This window comes from Saimiri boliviensis, chromosome 20, assembly GCF_048565385.1.
Source record: "Saimiri boliviensis isolate mSaiBol1 chromosome 20, mSaiBol1.pri, whole genome shotgun sequence".
Taxonomy (NCBI): domain Eukaryota; kingdom Metazoa; phylum Chordata; class Mammalia; order Primates; family Cebidae; genus Saimiri; species Saimiri boliviensis.
In genome coordinates, this window is record NC_133468.1 from 31,130,037 (window position 1) to 31,149,887 (window position 19,851).

Consider the following 19,851-nt stretch of genomic DNA (forward strand, 5'->3'; position numbering starts at 1 on the left):
CATGCCACCTCACTCCACCTGGGCAGTAGAGCCAGACCCCGTCTTAAAATAAAACAAAAGTTTTATGAAGTTACTTCTATCCCACACATGTAGTTCATGGCCGTGCAGTGACTTGAAGATAAGTTTGGGTGTAGGCAAGCAATTGCTCATTATGGAGATTGAAAAGGACTTTAGCTGCTGCAGCTCTGGGCCCCAGCAGATGGTGAGGAGAGGCTGAACCTGGAGGCAGCTGATGGTCACTGTCAGTGAAGCAAGGAGATAAATGGCTGGTCAGAGGGAGAGACTGTCAAGGCAGTTCCTAGGGAAAGAGAAAAAGGACTTAGGAGGAAGGTAGCTTGCTGACTGAGGCTTCTGTACCCTCAGGGGATTAACAGTCCTCAAAGGGGGCCCATTTTTCAGAGCAAATTTCTCTTACTCCCCTTTTCCCGGTTTGTGGATGGCTAGGTGGACATTGAAGAGGTTTGACTGCCTGGTGAGGTGCTCTAAAAAGATAAGCTGGTTCCATCTGATTTCAACAGTGAGCGTCACTTTATAACTAAATTACAATATGTAGCCAGTGTAAGTGAAATGATGAGCATTAAGCCCTCCTGGAGATCACACGCTTTCATTCCGATTGATACAGATCTGGAGCTGGAAGGACTGTAAATGGTCTGTCTGGATGCCCTCTTTGATCGCTTTTATGTTCAGCTGCTATGGGAACATGGGTTTTTGTGAGTTTACCACTCAGCATCTTCCTTAATTGTCCTTGTCATTTTCCTTAACTCTGGCCCTGCAGCAATCATTCTCCCTTGTTTTTTTCTGCCTGAGGCTCAGCTGTTCTCCTTTAAAAAAACAAACAAACAAAGCAGCCTGGCACTGTGGCTCACGCCTATAATCCCAGCACTTTGGGAGGCCGAGGCGGGTGGATCAAAAGGGTCAGGAGTTCCAGACCAGCCTGGTCAACATAGTGAAACCCCGTCTCTATTAAAAATACAAAAAATTAGTTGGGCATGGTGGCAGGCACGTGTAATCCCAGCTCCTCGGGTGGCTGAGGCAGGAGAATCACTTGAACCCAGGAGGTAGAGTTGCTATGAGGTGAGATGGCACCACTGCACTCCAACCTGGGACAGAGTGAGACTCCATCTCACAAAAAAGATAGTCTCAATCTTGCACAGTCCAGCACAATCACAGTTCACTGCATCCTTGACCTTCTAGGCTTAAGTGATCATCTCACCTCAGTCTCCCAAATAGCTGGACCACAGGGGCACAACATGCCTGCCTAATTTTTTTATTTTTATTTTTGGTAGAAATGGGTCTCCCTATGTTGCCCAAGCTGGTCTTGAACTCCCAGATTCAAGCCATCCTCCTGCCTTGGCTCCCAGAGTGCTGGGATTTCAGGCCTGAGCCTTTGTGGCTGGCTACTGCTCTCCTATATGCTGCATTTTGTCTTCTGTATTGGAAGTTGTTTTTCTGGCAGAAAAAGCCATGTTCTTCATATCCTAATAGCTTCGGGTGGGGACTTGTGTGAAAGTGTGGGATTGTAAATTAGATTGGATGATGCTTTACTTGTATCCATACGCTATTGTGAGCTCTACTTAGTCACCTTTCAGAGTCCATCAGTCTCACCTGATGGTCCTGTTTCTCTGGGAACAACTGAAGTATCCTTAATCTGCTTATTGTTTCAGATTGCAGATTGAGTACCCAGCACAAGGAGTCAGCAGATGAGCAGAAAGGTTGTGAAGCAGTTGGGCTCAAAGGGGATATCATTTCTGTGATTATCGCCAATAAACCTGAGGCCAGGTTAGAGAGGCAGTGTGTAAACCTTGAAAGTGAAAGAGGAACAAAACCCCCTCTTCAAGAGTCAGGCTCCAAGAAAGGTAGAGAATCAGTTCCTACTAAACCTACCCCAGGAGAGAGACGTTATATATGTGCCGAGTGTGGTAAAGCCTTTAGTAATAGCTCAAATCTCACCAAACACCGGAGAACACACACTGGCGAGAAACCTTACGTCTGCACCAAGTGTGGGAAAGCTTTCAGCCACAGCTCAAACCTCACCCTCCACTACAGAACACACTTGGTGGACCGGCCCTACGACTGTAAGTGTGGAAAAGCCTTCGGGCAGAGCTCAGACCTCCTTAAACATCAGAGAATGCACACCGAAGAGGCACCATATCAGTGCAAAGATTGTGGGAAGGCTTTCAGTGGGAAAGGCAGTCTCATTCGTCACTATCGGATCCACACTGGGGAGAAGCCTTATCAGTGTAACGAATGTGGGAAGAGCTTCAGTCAGCATGCGGGCCTCAGCTCCCACCAGAGACTCCACACTGGAGAGAAGCCGTATAAGTGTAAGGAGTGTGGGAAAGCCTTTAACCACAGCTCAAACTTCAATAAACACCACAGAATCCACACCGGGGAAAAGCCCTACTGGTGTCATCACTGTGGAAAGACCTTCTGTAGCAAGTCAAATCTTTCCAAACATCAGCGAGTGCACACTGGAGAGGGAGAGCCGCTATAACTGTCAAGTACACTCATGTCGTCATTGTTCTAAAGTTTAGAATGTGAACAACAGGAAGAAGTTTTGTCATTGCAGTACAGTATTGATTCCAGCAGTAGAATTTGTATCACCAGGGGATGCCTGAGGAGTGAGAGCTCCACGGTGACATGGTAGGCAGGAGGTCCTCATTCGGTGTCTGGAGGTTCCACACTTGCCAGTTCACTGGGGCAGAGTCCCCTCACCACAGTTAGGGTTCCAGTAAACCATGCCAGCATTACCTTTTGTATAGTTAAACTGACTCGTATCCAGTATAGTTAAGAAAGAAACATTAAGATTATTTCTGCTTTGACATATATTCAAGAATTTTTATTTGTAAAGAATTGAGCCACACTGAACACAATTGAATGAGATTCAGAATAAACTTGTAACAGTTTGTAATGCCTCAGGATTATTATTATGACAAATGATGTGTTAGTTATTGAATACTTACAGATGGGGAGAACTGTTCCTACTGGTTTAGCTTTTAGAAAATTTGCATTTGGGGTCAGGCATGGTGGTTCATGCCTGAAATCCCAGCACTTTGGGAGGCTGAGGTGGGTGGATCACCTGAGGTCAGGAGTTCAAGACCAACGTGGCAAAGCCCCATCTCTACTAAAAATACAGTTAGCCAGTCGTGATGGTGGACGCCTGTAGTCCCAGCCACTTGGGAGGCTGAGGAGGGAGAATTGCTTGAACCCAGGAGGCAGAGGTTGCAGTGAGCCGACACTACACCACTGCACTCCAGCCTAGGTGACACAGCAAGGCTCCATCTCAAAAAAGCAAATGCTTTCACCAGCTCAAGAACTGGATACCAAGAGCCAGGGCCATGTTGAACTGTCCCAGGAAGAGCACACCCCCCACAGTAGTTGTGGATGGGTTTGTGGCAGACAACCATTATCAGCTAGAACTTGTCTTTTTTATAGAAGTTACACAGGAGTGTTTTCCACATCTTCGAGGGCTGCAATAATCACTTCAGTTCCATTCAGGGCGTGGTATTGTTTCTTGCCATTTTGATTGGTTGGAAGGGCAGGATGTGCAGGAGATTCCACTTGACCCTTCTTCCTATGACCTATGCTACAGGAAAAGTAACCAATGTGCTGGGCATCTATCCCCTTGCTAAACATATCCCAATTATCTTCTCAGGGATATGGCCATAGGCTGGGTCTGTTCCCACTGAGCCCACTGAGATGGATTTGGGCCAGGACTCCATTTATCAGCTGACCTCTGTCTGGAGGGCAATGGTAAGTTTTAGATCCGTGTCATCTTACATCCATATCAGAAAGCCTCTCATTTTTTTTTGGCCGGGTGCAGTGGCTCACGCTTCCAGCACTTTGGGATGCTGAGGCGGGCGGATCATGAAGTCAGGAGTTTGAGACAAGCCTGACTAACATGGTGAAACACTGTCTCTACTAAAAATACAAAATTAGCTGAGCGTGGTGGCACATGGCCTGTAATCCCAGCTACTCGGGAGGCTGAGGCAGGAGAATTGCTTGAACCTGGGCAGCAGAGATTGCAGTGAGCTGAGATCGAGCCACTGCACTCCAGCCTGAGCAAGAGTGAGACTCCATCTCAAAAAAAATGCCTCAGAAGGCCTGGACATTCCGTTTTCCTAGTACATTACTCTAGTGAACAGCCAAAGGTGCTTTGGTGAAATATTTATTGCATATACTTGTGGTACAATTAGAAGGTCTTCAAAGAAACCCAGACTCCTCTTAAGTTGATAGATTCTGGATCCTCATTCTGAGCCTCATTCCAGATGGCTCAGCTCTGGAAAGTAGAGGAAGAAATGCTATTTCCCATTGTAACAGCTGGTATCAGCCTTCTCATCAACTCTTGGGTTTGTTTGTTTATTCAAATCAAAGCCTTACCCTGTTGGCTGTCTTTCCTAAGAACATCAAGGGGTATTAGCCAATGCCACAGATCCCTGTGGGTCAAGACACTCCAGTTGGCTGGGCACAGTGGCTAATGCCTGTAATCCCAGCACTTTGGGAGGCTGATGGAGGAGGATCACTTGAGCTCAGGAGTTCAAAACCAGCCTGGGCAACATAGTAAGATCCCACCTCTCTTTTTTTTTATTATTATTATTAACATTAAACAACAATAGCAACAACAATAGACCAGTCACAATGGCTTATGCCTGTAATCCCAGCACTTTGGGATTTGGGAGGCTGAGGTGGGCAGCTCACCTGAGGTCAGGAGTTCAAGACCAGCCTGACTAACATGGTGAAACCCTGTCTCAACTAAAAATAAAAAAACTGGGTTCAGTGGTGGGTGCCTGTAATCCCAGCTACTTGGGAGGCTGAGGCAGGAGAATCACTTGAACCTGGGAGGCAGAGGTTGCAGTGAGCTGAGATCGTGCCACTGCATTCCAGCCTGGTGACAGAGTGAGACTCCATCTCAAAAAAAAAAAAAAAGAAAAATCCTAGTTGCCACTCTGGCCCTGTTGCCCATCGTGCCACTGCATTCCAGCCTGGCGACAGAATGAGATTACATCTTAAAAAAAAAAAAAAAAGAAAAATCCTAGTTGTCACTCTGGCCCTGTTGCCCCATCGTGCCACTGCATTCCAGCCTGGTGACAGAGTGAGATTACATCTTAAAAAAAAAAAAAAAGAAAGAAAAATCCTAGTTGCCACTCTGGCCCTGTTGCCCATCATGGTAATTGTGTCCACTTTACCTGTGACAGCTAAGTGCCACCACCTGGCCTCTGCTGACCAGTCCTCCCCATTAGCAAGGGAACTCTGTTCTATGGCAGAATCTCCTGCTATTAACCCCGCTGAGGCAGCTACCACTGAACACTCATGGTGCTCTCCTCAGTTCATCCCTTACTGTCTTGGTGAATGGGAAGTTATTTGGGACCTCTGGGATAACATAGGTGTTTGGTTCTCAGGTCTCATGTAATAAATTCATTTTAATACACATTGAGTCTGCTGACACTCTTCTCTGCTAATCATTTCAGCAGCTTTACCTCATTTACTGTAGGCAAACATTCCTCACCAAGTATTGGGTTTTTTTTTTCTTTTCATAGAGATGAGGGTCTCACTATATTGCCTAGGCTAGTTTCGAACTCCTGGGCTCAAGCAGTCCTCTCATCTCAGCCTCCTGAGTAGCTGGGACCATAGGTGTGTTTTACCACGCCCAGCTAATTTTGATTTTTTATAGAGACTAGGTCTCACTATGTTGCCCAGGCTGGTCTTGAATTCCTGAGTTCAAGCGATTCTCCTGCCTCGACCTCCCAGAATATATGCCATGTATCAACTACTGCTAACATCATTTGCAAATCCCATCTCTGCAACCTCAACTCAAAACAGTATCTTTCCACTCCATGTTTACTGAACTTACCCAGGGCTTGATGCTGGTTAGATGAGGATGAGGAGCAGAATCAAAAGAAAACCTAAGATTTTTGACCCTGACAGGTTTACCGAAATTTTAAGAGGTGGCAATAAATGGGAAAGAGGTATCTGGTTTGAAACATATTTTGAAACTATAGAAAGTCCAGGTGTAATTGCCCTGCAGTCCACTGGAGACCCACAACTGAAGCTTGGGAGAGCCATCAGGACATGGGCAGATTTTTTTTTTCTTCAAGATGGAGTCTTGCTCTGTCACCCAGGGTGGAGTGCAGTGGTGCAATCTTAGCTCACTGCAACCTCTGCCTCCTGGTTTCAGGCGATTCTCCTGCCTCAGCCTCCCGAGTACCTGGGATGACAGCATGTACCACTACACCCGGCTAATTTTTGCATTTTTAGGAGAGATGGGTTTTCACCATGTTGGCCAGGCCAGTCTCAAATTCCTGGCCTTGTGATCAACCTGCCTCGGCCTCCCAAAGTGCTGGGATTACAGACGTGAGAACACAGGCAGATTTAAAACTTACTTGCATAGGCTGGGTGTAGTGGCTCACATCTGTAATCCCAACACTTTCGGAGGCTGAGGTGGGAGGATCACTTGAGGTCTAGAGTTTGAGACCAGCCTGGCCAACATGGTGAAACCCCATGTCTACTAAAAATACAAAAATTGACCAGGCACAGTGGCTCAATTCTGTAATCCCAGCACTTTGGGACGCCAAGGCAGGCAGATCACAAGGTTAGGAGTTTGAGACCAGCCTGACCAACGTGGTGAAACCTCATCCTAAAATACAAAAATTAGCTGGGCATGGTGGCACGTGCCTGTAATCCCAGCTCCTCAGGAGGCTGAGGCAGAGGAATCACTTGAACCTGGGAGGTGGAGATTGCAGTGAACCAAGATTGCACCACTACATTCAAGCCTGCGAGACAGAGTGAGATTCCGTCTCAAAAAAAAAAAAAAAAAAAAATTGGCCGGGTGCGGTGGCTCAAGCCTGTAATCCCAGCACTTTGGGAGGCCGAGGCGGGTGGATCACGAGGTCAAGAGATCGAGACCATTCTGGTCAACATGGTGAAACCCCGTCTCTACTAAAAGTGCAAAAAATTAGCTGGGCATGGTGGCACGTGCCTGTAATCCCAGCTACTCAGGAGGCTGAGGCAGGAGAATTGCCTGACCCCAGGAGGTGGAGGTTGCGGTGAGCCGAGATCGCGCCATTGCACTCCAGCCTGGGTAACAAGAGCGAAACTCCGTCTCAAAAAAAAAAAAAAAAAAAAATTAGCCAGGCATGGGTGCGGGCGCCTGTAATCTCAGCCACTAGGAAGGCTGAGGCAGGCTTGAACCCAGGAGGCGGAGGTTACAGTGAGCTGAGATTATGCCACTGCACTCCAACCTGGGTGATAGCAAGATTCCATCCCAAAACAAAAACAAAAAACCTATTTGTATAGAGGTAACAGCTGAAGGCTTGAGAGTGGAGGTTCCACGAGTAATGGCATGGAGAAGAAACATGCTGATCCCATGACTGAATGCTGAGTAGTCGTCAGTTAGGGACTGAGAAATGAAAAATCATCATGGGAAATAAGAATCTGTAGGAGACTCATATGAGAACACTTTACAGCAGTTTCAAACTTAACTTTTAAAAACACTTTTTTTTTGAGACATGGACTCCTTTTGGCCCAGGCTGGAGCAGTGGGCACCAAAACATAATCACAGCTCATTGCAGCCTCAAATGCCTGGGCTCAAGTGATTCTCCCACCTCAGCCTCTCCAGTAGCTGGGACTACAGGCGTGCACCACCACACCCAGCTAATTTTTTGTAGAGACCAGACCTCACTATGTTGTCCAGGCTGGTCTCAAACTCCTGGGTTAAAGCAATCTTCCTGCCTTAGCCTCCCAAGGTGTTGGGATTACAGGCGTGAGCCACTGTGCCCGGCTCACATTTGCATCTTAGGTTTCTCTGTGGCTGTAAACAGCCTCCTACCAATGATCAAATTAAACAGTTTTTATCTGCCCATTGCCACCCAACAATCAAGAACTCTGTTGTCAGGGACCTCATAACAGTAAGACCTTTCTAGTTTAGGTTGCTGGTCTTTCTTTTGAGACAAAAGTTTCACTCTTATTCCCCAGGCTGGATTGCAGTGGCACAGTCTCCGTTCACTGCAACCTCTGCCTCCTGGGTTTAAGAGATTCTCCTGCTTCAGCTTTCCAAGTAGCTGGGATTACAGGCATGTACCACCATGCCTGGATAATTTTTGTGTTTAGTAGACAGGGTTTCACCATTTTGGTCAGGCTGGCTCGAACTCCTGACCTCAGCTGATCCACCCTCCTCAGCCTCCAAAAGTGCTGGGGTTATATAGGCCACCGCATGCCTATATAAGGGGAAGTGAGGAACCCTGGCCTAGGTTGCTGGTCTTAAGTATTGCACCATACAGAATGACCTGCAGCTCATAAAATCACAAATGTGAGTATGAAGTGGGAGTGGCTGTGTACATTGAGACAGTCTGTAGAAGAATCTAGAGGAATACAATACAGACCTCAGAGAAAGAGGGGGTGGTATCATGTTTGTGACTATAAAGAATGGTTGGCCAGGTACGGTGGTCCATGTCTATAATCCCAGCACTTTGGGAGGCCAAGGCGGGTGGATCATGAGGTCAGGAGTTCAAGACCAGCCTGGCCAAGATGGTGAAACCCCATCTCTACTAAAAACACAAAAATGAGCCAGACATGATTGCAGGTGCCTATAATCCCAGCTACTCAGGAGGCTGAGGCAGAGAACTGCTTGAACCTGGGAGGCGGAGGTTGCAGTGAGCCAAGATTGCGCCACTGCACTCCAACCTGGGTGACAGAATAGGATTCCATCTCAGAAAAAAAGGGAATGGTTACCTATAAATAAATTTTATTTGAGAGTTTCACGCATGGTTGTCCAGGCTGGAGTGCAATGGTTCCATCTCCACAAGTTCAAGGGATTCTCATGCCTCAGCCTCCCAAGTGGCTGGGATTAGAGGTGTGTATTAATAATAGAGATGGGGTTTCACCATGTTGGCCAGGCTGGTGATCCACCTGCACCAGCCTTCCAAAGTGCTGGGATTACAGGCATGAGCCACTACTGTACCTAGCTCTTATTTCATTTTTGAGACAGTCTTGGTGTCACCCAGGCTAGAGTGCAGTGGTGCAATCACAGTGGCTCACCACAGCCTCAACTTACTGGGCTCAAGCAATCCTCTCACCTCAGCCTCCCAAGTAGCTGGGATCACAAGTGTGCAGCACCACACCCAGCTACTTTTAATTTCCTTTTTTCTAAAAAAAAAAAAAAAAAAAGATGGGGTTTCACCATGAAAGCCAGGCTGGTCTTGAGCTCCTGACCTCAGGTGATCCATCCACCTCGGCTTTCCAAAGTGCTAGGATTATAGGCATGAACCACCATACCTGGCTTTTTTTTTTTTTTTTTTTTTTAATTTATTTTAAAGACCAGCTATTTTTTTGTTGTTGTTTTTTTTTTTATTTTTGTTTATCCAAATTGGTCCTTTAAGTATAATTTTTTCTTTTTTTGAGACCGAGTTTCACTCGTTACCCAGGCTGGAGTGCAATGGCGCGATCTCGGCTCACCGCAACCTCCGCCTCCTGGGTTCAGGCAATTCTCCTGCCTCAGCCTCCTGAGTAGCTGGGATTACAGGCACGCGCCACCATGCCCAGCTAATTTTTTGTATTTTTAGTAGAGACGGGGTTTCACCATGTTGACCAGGATGGTCTCAATCTCTTGACCTCGTGATCCACCCGCCTCGGCCTCCCAAAGTGCTGGGATTACAGGCTTGAGCCACCGCGCCCGGCCCCTTACTTTTTTTTTTTTTTTAAGTTCGTTGTACAGATAGGGTCTTGCCATATTGCCTAGGCTGGTCTGAAGAGATCCGACCGCCTTGGGCTCCCAAGGTGTTGGAATTATAGATATGAGCCACTGCACCTGGCCTATAAATAAATTTTAGGCTGGGCACCGTGGCTCATGCCTGTAATCCCAGCACTTTGGGAGGCTGAGGCCAGCAGGTTGCTAGAGCTCAGGAGTTCAAGACCAGCTTGGGCAACATGGTGAAACCCCATCTCTACAAAAAATTAGCTGGGGGGGCGTGGTGGCACATACCTGTAGTCCCAGCTATTCTGGAGACTGAGACACAACTGCTTGAATCCAGGAGGCAGAGGCAGCAGTGAGCCGAGATCATGCCACTGCACTCCAGGCTGGGCAACACAGCAAGACTCTGTCTCAAGAAAAAAAAAATTTTTAAGTCAACTTTCAGATTCCATTTATAGTCACCAACATGTCTTAACTGATGTTTGATCCAAACACTGCACAAAACCACACTCAATCTCTCCTGAAAAACTATTCTGTTTAATAGTGCACTTCATTTATGCTACAGGATGAACAGGGTTGGGAAAACAATGGAAGGTCATCCTGTCGGTTGGGAAAAGTCAGGGAGCACCATCCTCACCCGGCAAGGAGCTCTGCCACCAGGCTTAGGTGGTGCTGCCACCAGGCCTGCCTTCTCTGGGCTTCACTTTTTTTTTTTTTTTTTCCTTCCTTTTGGGCCTTGCTCTTTATCTGCATTAATCTTCAGCTGCTGAAGAATCAGAGATGGAGGCAGAAGCAGTCCAGCTACTGGGGCCAGATGGCAGAGGTGAGAGGGCAGGGCAGCCAGGCTAAGTAAGGTCCTTGAAAGCATCCTTAACCAAGCATTTAGAGAAAATCACTTTCATCATAGGAGTGGAAAGATGACAGGAGAGGACAGGAATCAGAGGCCAATGCTAAGTGCTTCTGACTCTTTCCCTCATAGCTGCTTGGATAGATACACCCAGTCAGCCCCATGACAACTGGGTGCAGCGGGGTGGGGGGGGGGTGGAGTGTGGAGGTGTCTTCCAGCAATATCACCAGGTTTCTCTTAGAAACATGGTCTGGCTGCTCTAAGAGCCCTAAAAGACACCATCATCACAGATGTTTCTGAATCTTCCACCCTCAATAAAAATCTCGATGACAAATTTCCGTAATTAATGAAATCATGAAACAAAACACCATGTTCCTTATCAAAACTTAAAGCTGGACTAGGAACAGTAGCTTTGAAATACAGCCTCCCTTTCCCCTCCCTAGCAAATAACAGGACCCAGAGCCTCCTTTCCACTGCTGGCTGTGCGGACTACATGGACTCCAGCTAAAGGAATCCATGGAATTCTGACCCAACTGTGCTTCCATCCCCACCTTGGAAAGGTTCCTCTGCTGTGAGGAAAAAAAGGGTTTAGTGCAAACTCCTTTCCTAAATGGGGTGACTGGTCCCAGAGCTGCTTTCGATTCCCAGCACGCCATCTGCCTGCCTGCCTTGTCACTTTCCAGGGCTGGTGCAATTTCCAGGAAAATTCACCGATTCGCCCAGTCTGCCCCATTCTCTGAAGTGAAAGGTCTGAGTTGGAAGGAACACATCCTAAGCTGTTGAGATTTATAGAATAAGGCAAAAACTCTTGAGACTCAGGGAAAGTGAGGAAAATGGGTGTGTGGCTCTTTCATGTGGACTCTCTGATATTTAACTTGGTTGTAACTCTGAGGGAGCTTTTGCTCATGCCCATCCCATTCAAAGGCTTTTCTCCAGTGTGAATTCTCTGATGGCGAACAAGAGCTGAGCTGTACCTGAAGGCTTTCCCACACTCGCTACATTCATAGGGGTTCTCCCCGGTGTGGATTCTTTGATGCTGAATAAGGCCTGAACTGTAGGTAAACTTTCCTCCGCATTCCATACATTCGTAGGGCTTCTCTCCAGTGTGGATTCTCTGGTGCTGATAGAGGTGTGAGCTCTGGCTGAAGGCCTTCCCACACTCATTACATTCATAAGGTTTTTCTCCAGTGTGGATTCTCTGATGGTGAATAAGGGTGGAGCTCCTACTGAAGGCCTTCCCACATTCATTACAGGCATAGGGTTTCTCACCAGTGTGGATTCTCTGATGGTGGGTGAGGGTGGAGCTCCAGCTGAAGGTCTTCCCACACTCATTACATTCATAGGGTTTCTCCCCTGTGTGGATCCTCCGATGCAGAATGAGGGCAGAGCTACAACTGAAGGTTTTCCCACAATCACTACATTCATAAGGTTTCTCCCCAGTGTGGATTCTCTGATGCTGAATAAGGTGTGAGCTCTGGCTGAAGGCCTTTCCACACTCATTACATTCATAGGGCTTTTCCCCGGTATGGATTCTCTGATGCTGAATAAGGTCTGAAGTTCGATTAAAGCTCTTGCTACATTCATCACACTTGTGGGGTCTGTCTCCCACAGGAAGTCTCTGATGTGAGATAAGGTTGGAATTCACAGTGAAGCTGTTCCCCAAATCACTGTATTTCTCACTTCTCTCTCCCATGGGGGTTAGCTTCTCAACTGTCACTTGGCCAAAATCTTGCATTTTCCTGTTCAATCTTTCTCCAGGGGAGTTCCCCAGTGGCCTCTTTAGACTGACCTCTTGTCCATAGGCTTCTTTAAACTTAAGACCCTGAGACATATCCTTTTGAAATCTTCCCAGCAGGACCCCATGTGATCTTGTGTCTTCAGAAACTGCTTGATCATTTTCAGTTCTGGTCTCACCATCTGACATAATAAAAAATGCAAATGTCACTTGTTCCTTGAGGAAGAGTGAAAATCACAGGACGTGATCATCAGGGAATACCTATAGTGCCAAAAGCACATACCTGCAGAGAGGCCTTATATGTGTGCACCTAAGGCAAAATAAGACATCCAAGCTAAGGAGACAGGGAAGGCACAGGGCAGAGAGCAAAACCAAGGAGAAACAAGGAGAGCTGGGAGTAAAGAGGAAGCTGAGTGTGTGTGAAGGGGAGGATGGATCAGGCAGAGAGGTAAGAAACCAACATTAGAAGAGGAAGGTCGTATTGCTTAATGAAGTGACAAAGCCTTTAGAGAGGTCACGGATGGTGGATATAACTGGGGACACAGTGACTACAAGAAGGGAGAACAAATACAGTACAGATGGTGAGGAAAGCGGGAAAGGGCGAGGATGCTAGTCATCGACATGGCCCTGTAAGAGCAATCATGGCTGTCATTATGCCACAAATGCCAAGCCCATGGAAATGGCAAGACGGCTGAGTCTGCCTCTGGGCCCTATGCATAAAAAGGCTATGCTCACACATGAGGCTATGCAAAGAGTCTCAGTGTCTGACTTCTCTGTTTTTGTTCCTCTGGAGTTTCTAAAGGCAACTCTAGGCACAGAGGATACATGTAAAGGGTCCAGAGAGTTTTTTTTTTTTTTTTTTTCCCCCGAGAAGGAGTCTTGCTCTGTTGCCCAGGCTGGAGTACAGTGGCATGATCTCAGCTCACCCGAACCTCTGCCTCCCAGGTTCAAGTGATTCTCCTGCCTCAGCCTCCTGAGTAGCTGGGATTACAGGTGCACACCACCATGCCCAGCTAACTTTTGTATTTTTAGTAGAGACATGGTTTCACCATGTTGGTCAGGCTGGACTCAAAACTCCTGATCTCGTGATCCACCCACCTTGGCCTCCCAAAAGTGCTGGAATTACAGGTGTGAGCCACTACGCCTGGCCACCTTTTTAGTTTAATTGATATTGTAAAGAGTAAAGACAGGGCAATGTGTGTTAGGGACAGAAACAGCTGTTTCTCCCTCACCTGAACAGGTACCTCTTAGGACCCCTCTGCTCTCAGTTCCCTTCAAACCCAGGCCCCTTGGCTCTTCCTCTCACTCTAGCAGAGAGATGGTGGCAGGATTCAGAAATGGGAATCCTGCTCATGAGGAGAGACATGGGACAAGGAGGTTTATCTGCTCACCTCGAGAGTCCCAGAGCTCAATTCCAGACGCCAGATCTGTAGAGGACAGAAGGGAAATGTACAGGGCAGTCTCAAATGACAGGAAGGCCTCCTGGCTATGCTCGGGAAAATGCCCAGTAAGACTGGGGTGAGAGACAAGGAATTCCACATCCTAAAAATTAAGAAGCTAATTTCTCTTTGCTTTTTTTTTTTTTTGAGACAGAGTCTTGCCCCGTCGCCAAGCGCCAGGCTGGAGTGTACTGGCGTGATCTTGGCTCACTGCAACCTCTGCCTCCTGGGTTCAAGTAATTCTCCTGCCTCAGCCTCCCGAGTAGCTGGGACTACAGGCACACGCCACCACATCCAGCTAATTTTTATATTTTTTAGTAGACATGGGGTTCCACCATGTTGGCCAGGATGGTCTCAATCTCTTGACCCCATGATCTGCCTGCCTCGGCCAAAGTGCTGGGATTACAGGCGTGAGCCACCGTGCCCAGCCAAGAAGCTAATTTCTTAACTTTCTTTTTTTTTTTTTTTTCATTTTTGAGACAGGATCTCACTGTCGCCCAGTCTGGAGTGCAGTGGTGTGTTCCTGGCTCACTGCAACCTCCCAGGTTCAAGCAATTCTCCTGCCTCAGCCTCTCAAGTAGTTGTGATTACAGGCATGTACCACCACGCCCAACTAATTTTTTTGTATTTTTAGTAGAGATTGGGTTTCAACATGTTGGCAAGGATGGTCTCCAATTCCTGACCTCAGATGACCTGCCCACCTCGGCCTCCCAAAGTGCTGGGATTACAGGCATGAGCCACTGCACCCAGCCTAATTTCTTAACCTTTCTAAGTTTCTACAGAGCAGCAGGGGCACTAGGTCCCTAGAGGTGACCAGCAGAGAAGGGGAGGACAGAGACGTGGGCACAGAGCAGCATTTCACGTGTTCAGAGATCACAACACACTCATCCTTTGGAAAAGTCTGTGGATTATATATTAAGTCCTAGGAATAAAATGGAAAAAGTACCAGATTTGGAGTTACTGGGCCCAAGTTTTGCCACTCATTAGCCTAATGACCATGCGTGCACAAGGCATTAAGACCTCTATCCTCCCCTCTACTTTATTTATTTACTTACTTATTTTTTCAGACAGGGTCTCTTTGTGTCACCCAGGCTGGAGTACAGTGGTGCAATCTCAGCTCATTGCAACCTCTGCTTCCTGGGCTCAAGTGATTCTCCCACCTCAGCCTCCCAAGTAGCTGGGACTACAGGCATGTGCCAACATGTCTAGCTAATTTTTTGGATATTTGGTAGAGACAGGGTCTCAGCATGTTGCGCTGGCTGGTCTTGAACTCCTGACCTCACGTGATCTTCCTGCCTTGGCCTCCTAGAGTGTTGGGATTACAGGTGTGAGCCACCTCACCTGGCCTACTTTTACTTTCCTTACCTGTAAAATGAGGAATAATACTAGCTGCCAATTTACTGTGTTACTGTGAAGATTAAAGAAAGTAGATGAGAACTCTAAAGTTGCAAACTGCTGTATAAATGAATTAAGATTGTTCTTAGAATTTTCTGAGACTAAGTCAGTCCTTAGCTAGGCCAGGCATGGTGGCTCATGCTTATAATCCCAGCACTTTGAGAGGCCAAGGCAAGTGGATCATTTGAGGTTAGGAGTCCGAGACTAGCCTGGCCAACATGGTGAAACCCTGTCTCTACTAAAAAAAATAATAATAATACAAAAATTAGCCAGGTGTGATGGTGCAGGCCTGTAGTGCCAGCTACTTGGGAAGCAGAGGTGAGAGAATCACTTGAACCTGGGAGGTGGATGTTGCAGTGAGCTAAGATCATGCCATTGCATCTCAAAAAAAAAAAAAAAAAAAAAAAAATCTGAAACAGTCAGCTGTTTTCAGTGACTAGATTGTTACTAGAAAACAAGCAAAGAAACACCAGTGAATTTTGTTAAGGAGGCAGAACTACTTACCCAGTGAGAACACATTCCCATAATTCTCCAGCATCACATCTCTATAGAGGTCCCTCTGAGCAGGTTCCAAACGTTTCCACTCCTTCCGGATGAAGTACACAGCTACATCCTCAAATGTCACCAGCTCCTGAAACAACACGTGCTAGCATGCAGTTTCAGGGTGAGGAATGCGAATAGCAGCACCAAAAAGATACCACTGAGGACTGGGCTGAAGAATGTGCATTTGGGAAGGGAGGAGGAGGGCAGGGCAGAGGAAGAGACAAGACTCCACGATGGAAGGCGAGGGAGGGTCCACAATTCAGCAGGACAGAACCATGGGCCTGATGGAGGAGATCAGGGTTTCAGGTTCTGAATGAGATGTCACTGCACAGAAAATGGAAAAGAAAAGGATGAAGGGAACCACAGCTCACCTGGGACTTGGCCTTTAGGAGCGCAGCTGCCAACATCTCATCTCCCAGGCTGTCCTTGTCAGAAAAGGCAGGAACTTTTGAAGGAAGAGCTGAAGGGCAATAAAAGGGCCAAGGAGTGAGTTCATCTGCTGTGTAACCTCCCAACCTGCTGACTTCCCAACCCACAGAAAGCTCTAGGGGTCCTGGCACAACATGGGACCCTCTCTCTCACATTTCTAAGTTTGTCTCTGCAGCTAGCAAAGGTGTGTCCAACAGAGGCACAATCAGAGCGGGTCCATCCTGCCTGAGCAGATGGCCACAGGCCTGGTCATTCTTGGTCTCCAGTCTGCCTCAGGTCCCCTCCTCTCTCCAGTCACTCTTTTCTCAATGAAACCGCCCAGTCCTATCTTAGTTATTACTGCATTCTTGTCCATTCACCGAAGCTTGGCCAGAAACATATGATCCTGCTCTTGCATGAAGTTCTACTTTTTTCTTTTAAGATGGGTTTTGCTATGTTGCCCAGGCTGGTCTTGAACTCCTGAGCTCAAGTGATCCTCCCGCCTCAGCCTCCCAAGTAGCTGGGTTTACAGCATGCGCCACTGCACCCGGCATAAAGTCCTTAGACCAGAGAAAAACCAGCAGCTCCACCCCAGCCCTGACTGAAAACACAATGCCCATTGCTCCTTTCTCTCCAACCCAGATCAAATCTTTTTTTTTTTTTTTTTTTTAAAGACGGGGGTTTCACCATGTTGGTCAGGCTGGTCTTGAACTCCCGACCTCAGGTGATCCACCTGCCTTGGCCTCCAAAGTGCTTGGATTACAGGCGTGAGCCACCACGCCCAGCCAACTCAGATCAAATCTGTACACTACAGATGTTTCCTGTTTCTGTGTTGGATCTCTTATCTTTTTCTTTTCTTGAGACAGAGTCTCCCACTGTCACCCAGGCTGGAGTGCAGTGGCGCTATCTTAGCTCACTGCATTCTCTACCTCCCGGGTTCAAGCAATTCTCCTGCCTCAGCCTCCCAAGTAGCTGTGATTATAGACATCTGCCACCATGCCCAGCTAATTTTTGTGTTTTTAGTAGAGATGGGGTTCTACCACGTTGGCTAGGCTGGTCTTGAACTCCTGACCTCAAGGGATCCACCTACCCTGGCCTCACCTATGCTGGAATTACATACCCTTTTTCTGCAATTCTCAAATTTACGTATTAATCTCTTAGAGACTCTAGAGTCCAGGCATGGTGGTTCACGCCTATAATCCTCACACTTTGGGAGGCCAAGATGGGCAGACTGCCTGAGCTCAGGAGTTCGAGACCAGCCTGGGCAACATAGCAAATCCCCATCTCTACTAAAAATACAAAAAATCAGCCGGCATGGTGGTGTACACCTATAGTCCCAGCTACTCAGGAGGCTGAGGAAGGAGAATCGCCTGAATCCAGGAGGTGGAGGTTGCAGTGAGGCAAGATTGTGCCACTGCACTCCAGCCTGGGCAACAGGGCAAGACTCTGTCTCCAAAAAGAAAAGAGAGAGACTCTAAACCCCAGAGATACTAGACCTGCCGAGTCACCAAACAAAAGGACCTTAAATGCTTTCTTCTAATAAGCATGGGAACAACACCTATTAAGACTGAAACTGGCTCCTAAATCAGGGACACCCTATGAAAGCAAAATATATTTCACTGGCTTCCTATTTACTCTTTTTGCGTATGACCCACAAAATCACTCCCAAGGGCTTCCTCTAAAAGCATGCTCCTAAAAAGCACAAACTCTGCCTATTAAGTCAGCTACACAGAATGCCTGAAAAATGGAATGACTGACACGGTTTCCTTAATCTCACATGAGGTGCTCACAACCCTTCAAATTGCCTCAGTGGCCAGGCGTGGTAGCTCATGCCTGTAATCCCAGAACTCTGGGAGGCCAAGGTGGGCACTGAGGTCAAGTTTCAAGCCCAGCCTGGCCAACATGGTTAAACTCCATCTCTACAAAAATACAAAAATTAGCTGGGTATGGTGGTGTGCACCTGTAGTCCCAGCTACATAGGAGGCTGAGGAGGGAGAATTGCTTGAACCCAGGAGGCGGGGCGGAGGTTGCAGTGAGCAGAGATCATACCACTGCACTCCAGCCTAGGCAACAGAGCAAGACTCCATCTCCCCCGCCAAAAAAAAAGGCTGGTCACAGTGGCTCACGCCTATAATCCCCAGCACCTCGGGAGGCTGAGGTGGGTGAATCATGAGGAGTTTGAGGCCAGCCTGGCCAATGTGGTGAAACTCCATTTCTACTAAAAGTACAAAAATTAGCCAGGCATGGTGGCACATGCCTGTAGTCTCAGCTACTCAGGAGGCTGAGACAGAACTGCTTGAACCCAGGAGGCAGATGTTGCAGTGAGCCAAGATCACACCACTGCACTCCAGCCTGGGCAATAGAGCAAGACTCCATCTCAAAAAAAAAAAAAAAAAAAAAAAAAAAAAAATCTGCCTCAATCTGCCTCAGTTATCAAACCTATCAAGCTGTCATTGATTACTGTTTGATCAGCTTCCTCATTAAGCTGTGAGTTACTGAATGGCAAATAGTGTGTCATTCCCATCTGGATTCTAGTAGATTCTAGTAGTTAGCCTAATACCTGGTGAATGAGCAATTTTTCACTGGATAATCGTTGAATGGCTAACAGAATGAATCAATCCCTATTCCTCACCACTCTCAAGCAGGGCCTGAGGTTCCTGAGATACGAGATCGGCCTGAGTTTCCATGGGAAGGGCAAGGTGCTCTCTGGTCTCCTAGGTGCAGACTCAGCGGAAAGCAGGTTTTGAAGGAGAATGAGGAAGCACTGCAGAAGCAAAAGTTCAAGGTTCAAAGATAATTCAAAAAAACTCTCCTGAATACAGAAAGATGGGAGCTAGCATTTCAGTGAGTACCTAGGAACAGTGACAAGAAATGCAGCCACTGGGACTAGTCTTCTATTTTATTTATTTTTTAAAATCTTTTTTTGAGATGGAGTTTCACTCGTCGCTCAGGCTGGAATGCAATGGCACGATCTTGGCTCACTGCAACCTCTGCCTTCCAGGTTCAAGTGATTCTCCTGCCTCAGACTCCCAAGTAGTTGGGATTACAGGCACATACCACCATGCCCGGCTAATTTTTGTATTTTTAGTAGAGATGGGATTTCACCATGTTGGCCAGGCTGGTCTTGAACTCCTTACCTCAAGTAATCAGCTGACCCCAGCCTCCTCAAATCCTGGGATTACAGGCGTGAACCACCACACCCAGTGTCAAACTAGTCTTTTAGATCCTGGTAAATATACTCCCTGGAATGAGACTACCACCAGTACCAAGTTCCTCAACAATACCCCACCCAGTTTTGGCTGCCCCTCTCCACAGTGTAATATTTATCACAAAAAGCAGGAGTGGGTATATACATGCACTGGCATAAAAAGCACAAACTATGCCTATGAAGTCAGCTGCACAGAATGTCTGAAAAATGGAATAACCAACACAGTTTCCTTAATCTTGCATGAGGTACTCATGCCTGTAATCCCAGCACTTTGGGAGGCCAAGGCGGGTGGATGGCTTCAGGTCAGGAGTTCGAGACCAGCCTGGGCAACATGGCGAAACCTCATCTCTACAAAAAATACAAAAATTAGCCAGGTGTGGTGGTACACATCTGTGGTCTAAGCCACTCAGGAGGCTGAGGTAGGAGGATCACCTGAGTTCAGAAGGTCAAGGCTGCATTGAGCCATGATCTTACCACTGCACTCCACCTGCGTCTAGACCCAGTTGCTATATTTCCTCTCACTCAGAAGGCATTAGCCTTCTTATCTTCCTTTTCTCATAAAATAGTTCCTTGGATCAGAATGTTAAGTCC

At 47.2% G+C, this 19,851-nt stretch overlaps 2 protein-coding genes across 5 annotated transcripts in view; one reads left to right on the top strand and one right to left on the bottom strand.

Annotated features, from left to right (window-relative positions):
• The window catches only part of ZSCAN21 (zinc finger and SCAN domain containing 21), a 23,984-nt gene extending 13,524 nt beyond the window's left edge, over positions 1-10,460 (top strand). For both annotated transcript variants that reach the window (XM_003934211.4, XM_074390760.1), the window contains exon 4: positions 1,665-10,460. In XM_003934211.4, the coding sequence (XP_003934260.1) occupies positions 1,665-2,494 (830 nt within the window). In that variant the 3' untranslated portion in view covers positions 2,495-10,460. The remainder of the gene's footprint in view (positions 1-1,664) is intronic.
• On the bottom strand, positions 2,659-18,774 carry ZNF3 (zinc finger protein 3). 3 transcript variants are annotated; one of them, XM_010344743.2, is made up of 5 exons: positions 18,685-18,774; positions 16,016-16,104; positions 15,606-15,732; positions 13,659-13,694; positions 10,202-12,449 (listed from the first exon to the last, which is right to left on the bottom strand). In XM_010344743.2, the coding sequence occupies exons 1-5, from the start codon at positions 18,737-18,739 to the stop codon at positions 11,383-11,385; spliced, it is 1,374 nt and encodes a 457-aa protein (XP_010343045.1). In that variant the 5' UTR covers positions 18,740-18,774; the 3' UTR covers positions 10,202-11,382. The 3 variants fall into 3 exon arrangements, with proteins under 3 accessions (XP_074246862.1, XP_010343045.1, XP_010343046.1); XM_074390761.1 differs by lacking the exons at positions 10,202-12,449; positions 13,659-13,694 and adding an exon at positions 2,659-2,783; XM_010344744.3 differs by lacking the exon at positions 13,659-13,694.
• Positions 18,775-19,851: the final 1,077 nt, after the last annotated feature.

Excerpts from the sequence above, each read along its gene's own strand:
- ZNF3 (XM_010344743.2), bottom strand. The coding sequence starts at position 18,739 with ATGGAAACTCAGGCCGATCTCGTATCTCAGGAACCTCAGGCCCTGCTT. Across the intron at positions 16,105-18,684 it reads TCAGGCCCTGCTTGAGAGTG|CTCTTCCTTCAAAAGTTCCT; the intron begins GTGAGGAATAGG and ends ATTGCCCTTCAG. Across the intron at positions 15,733-16,015 it reads TCCTAAAGGCCAAGTCCCAG|GAGCTGGTGACATTTGAGGA; the intron begins GTGAGCTGTGGT and ends GTGTTGTTTCAG.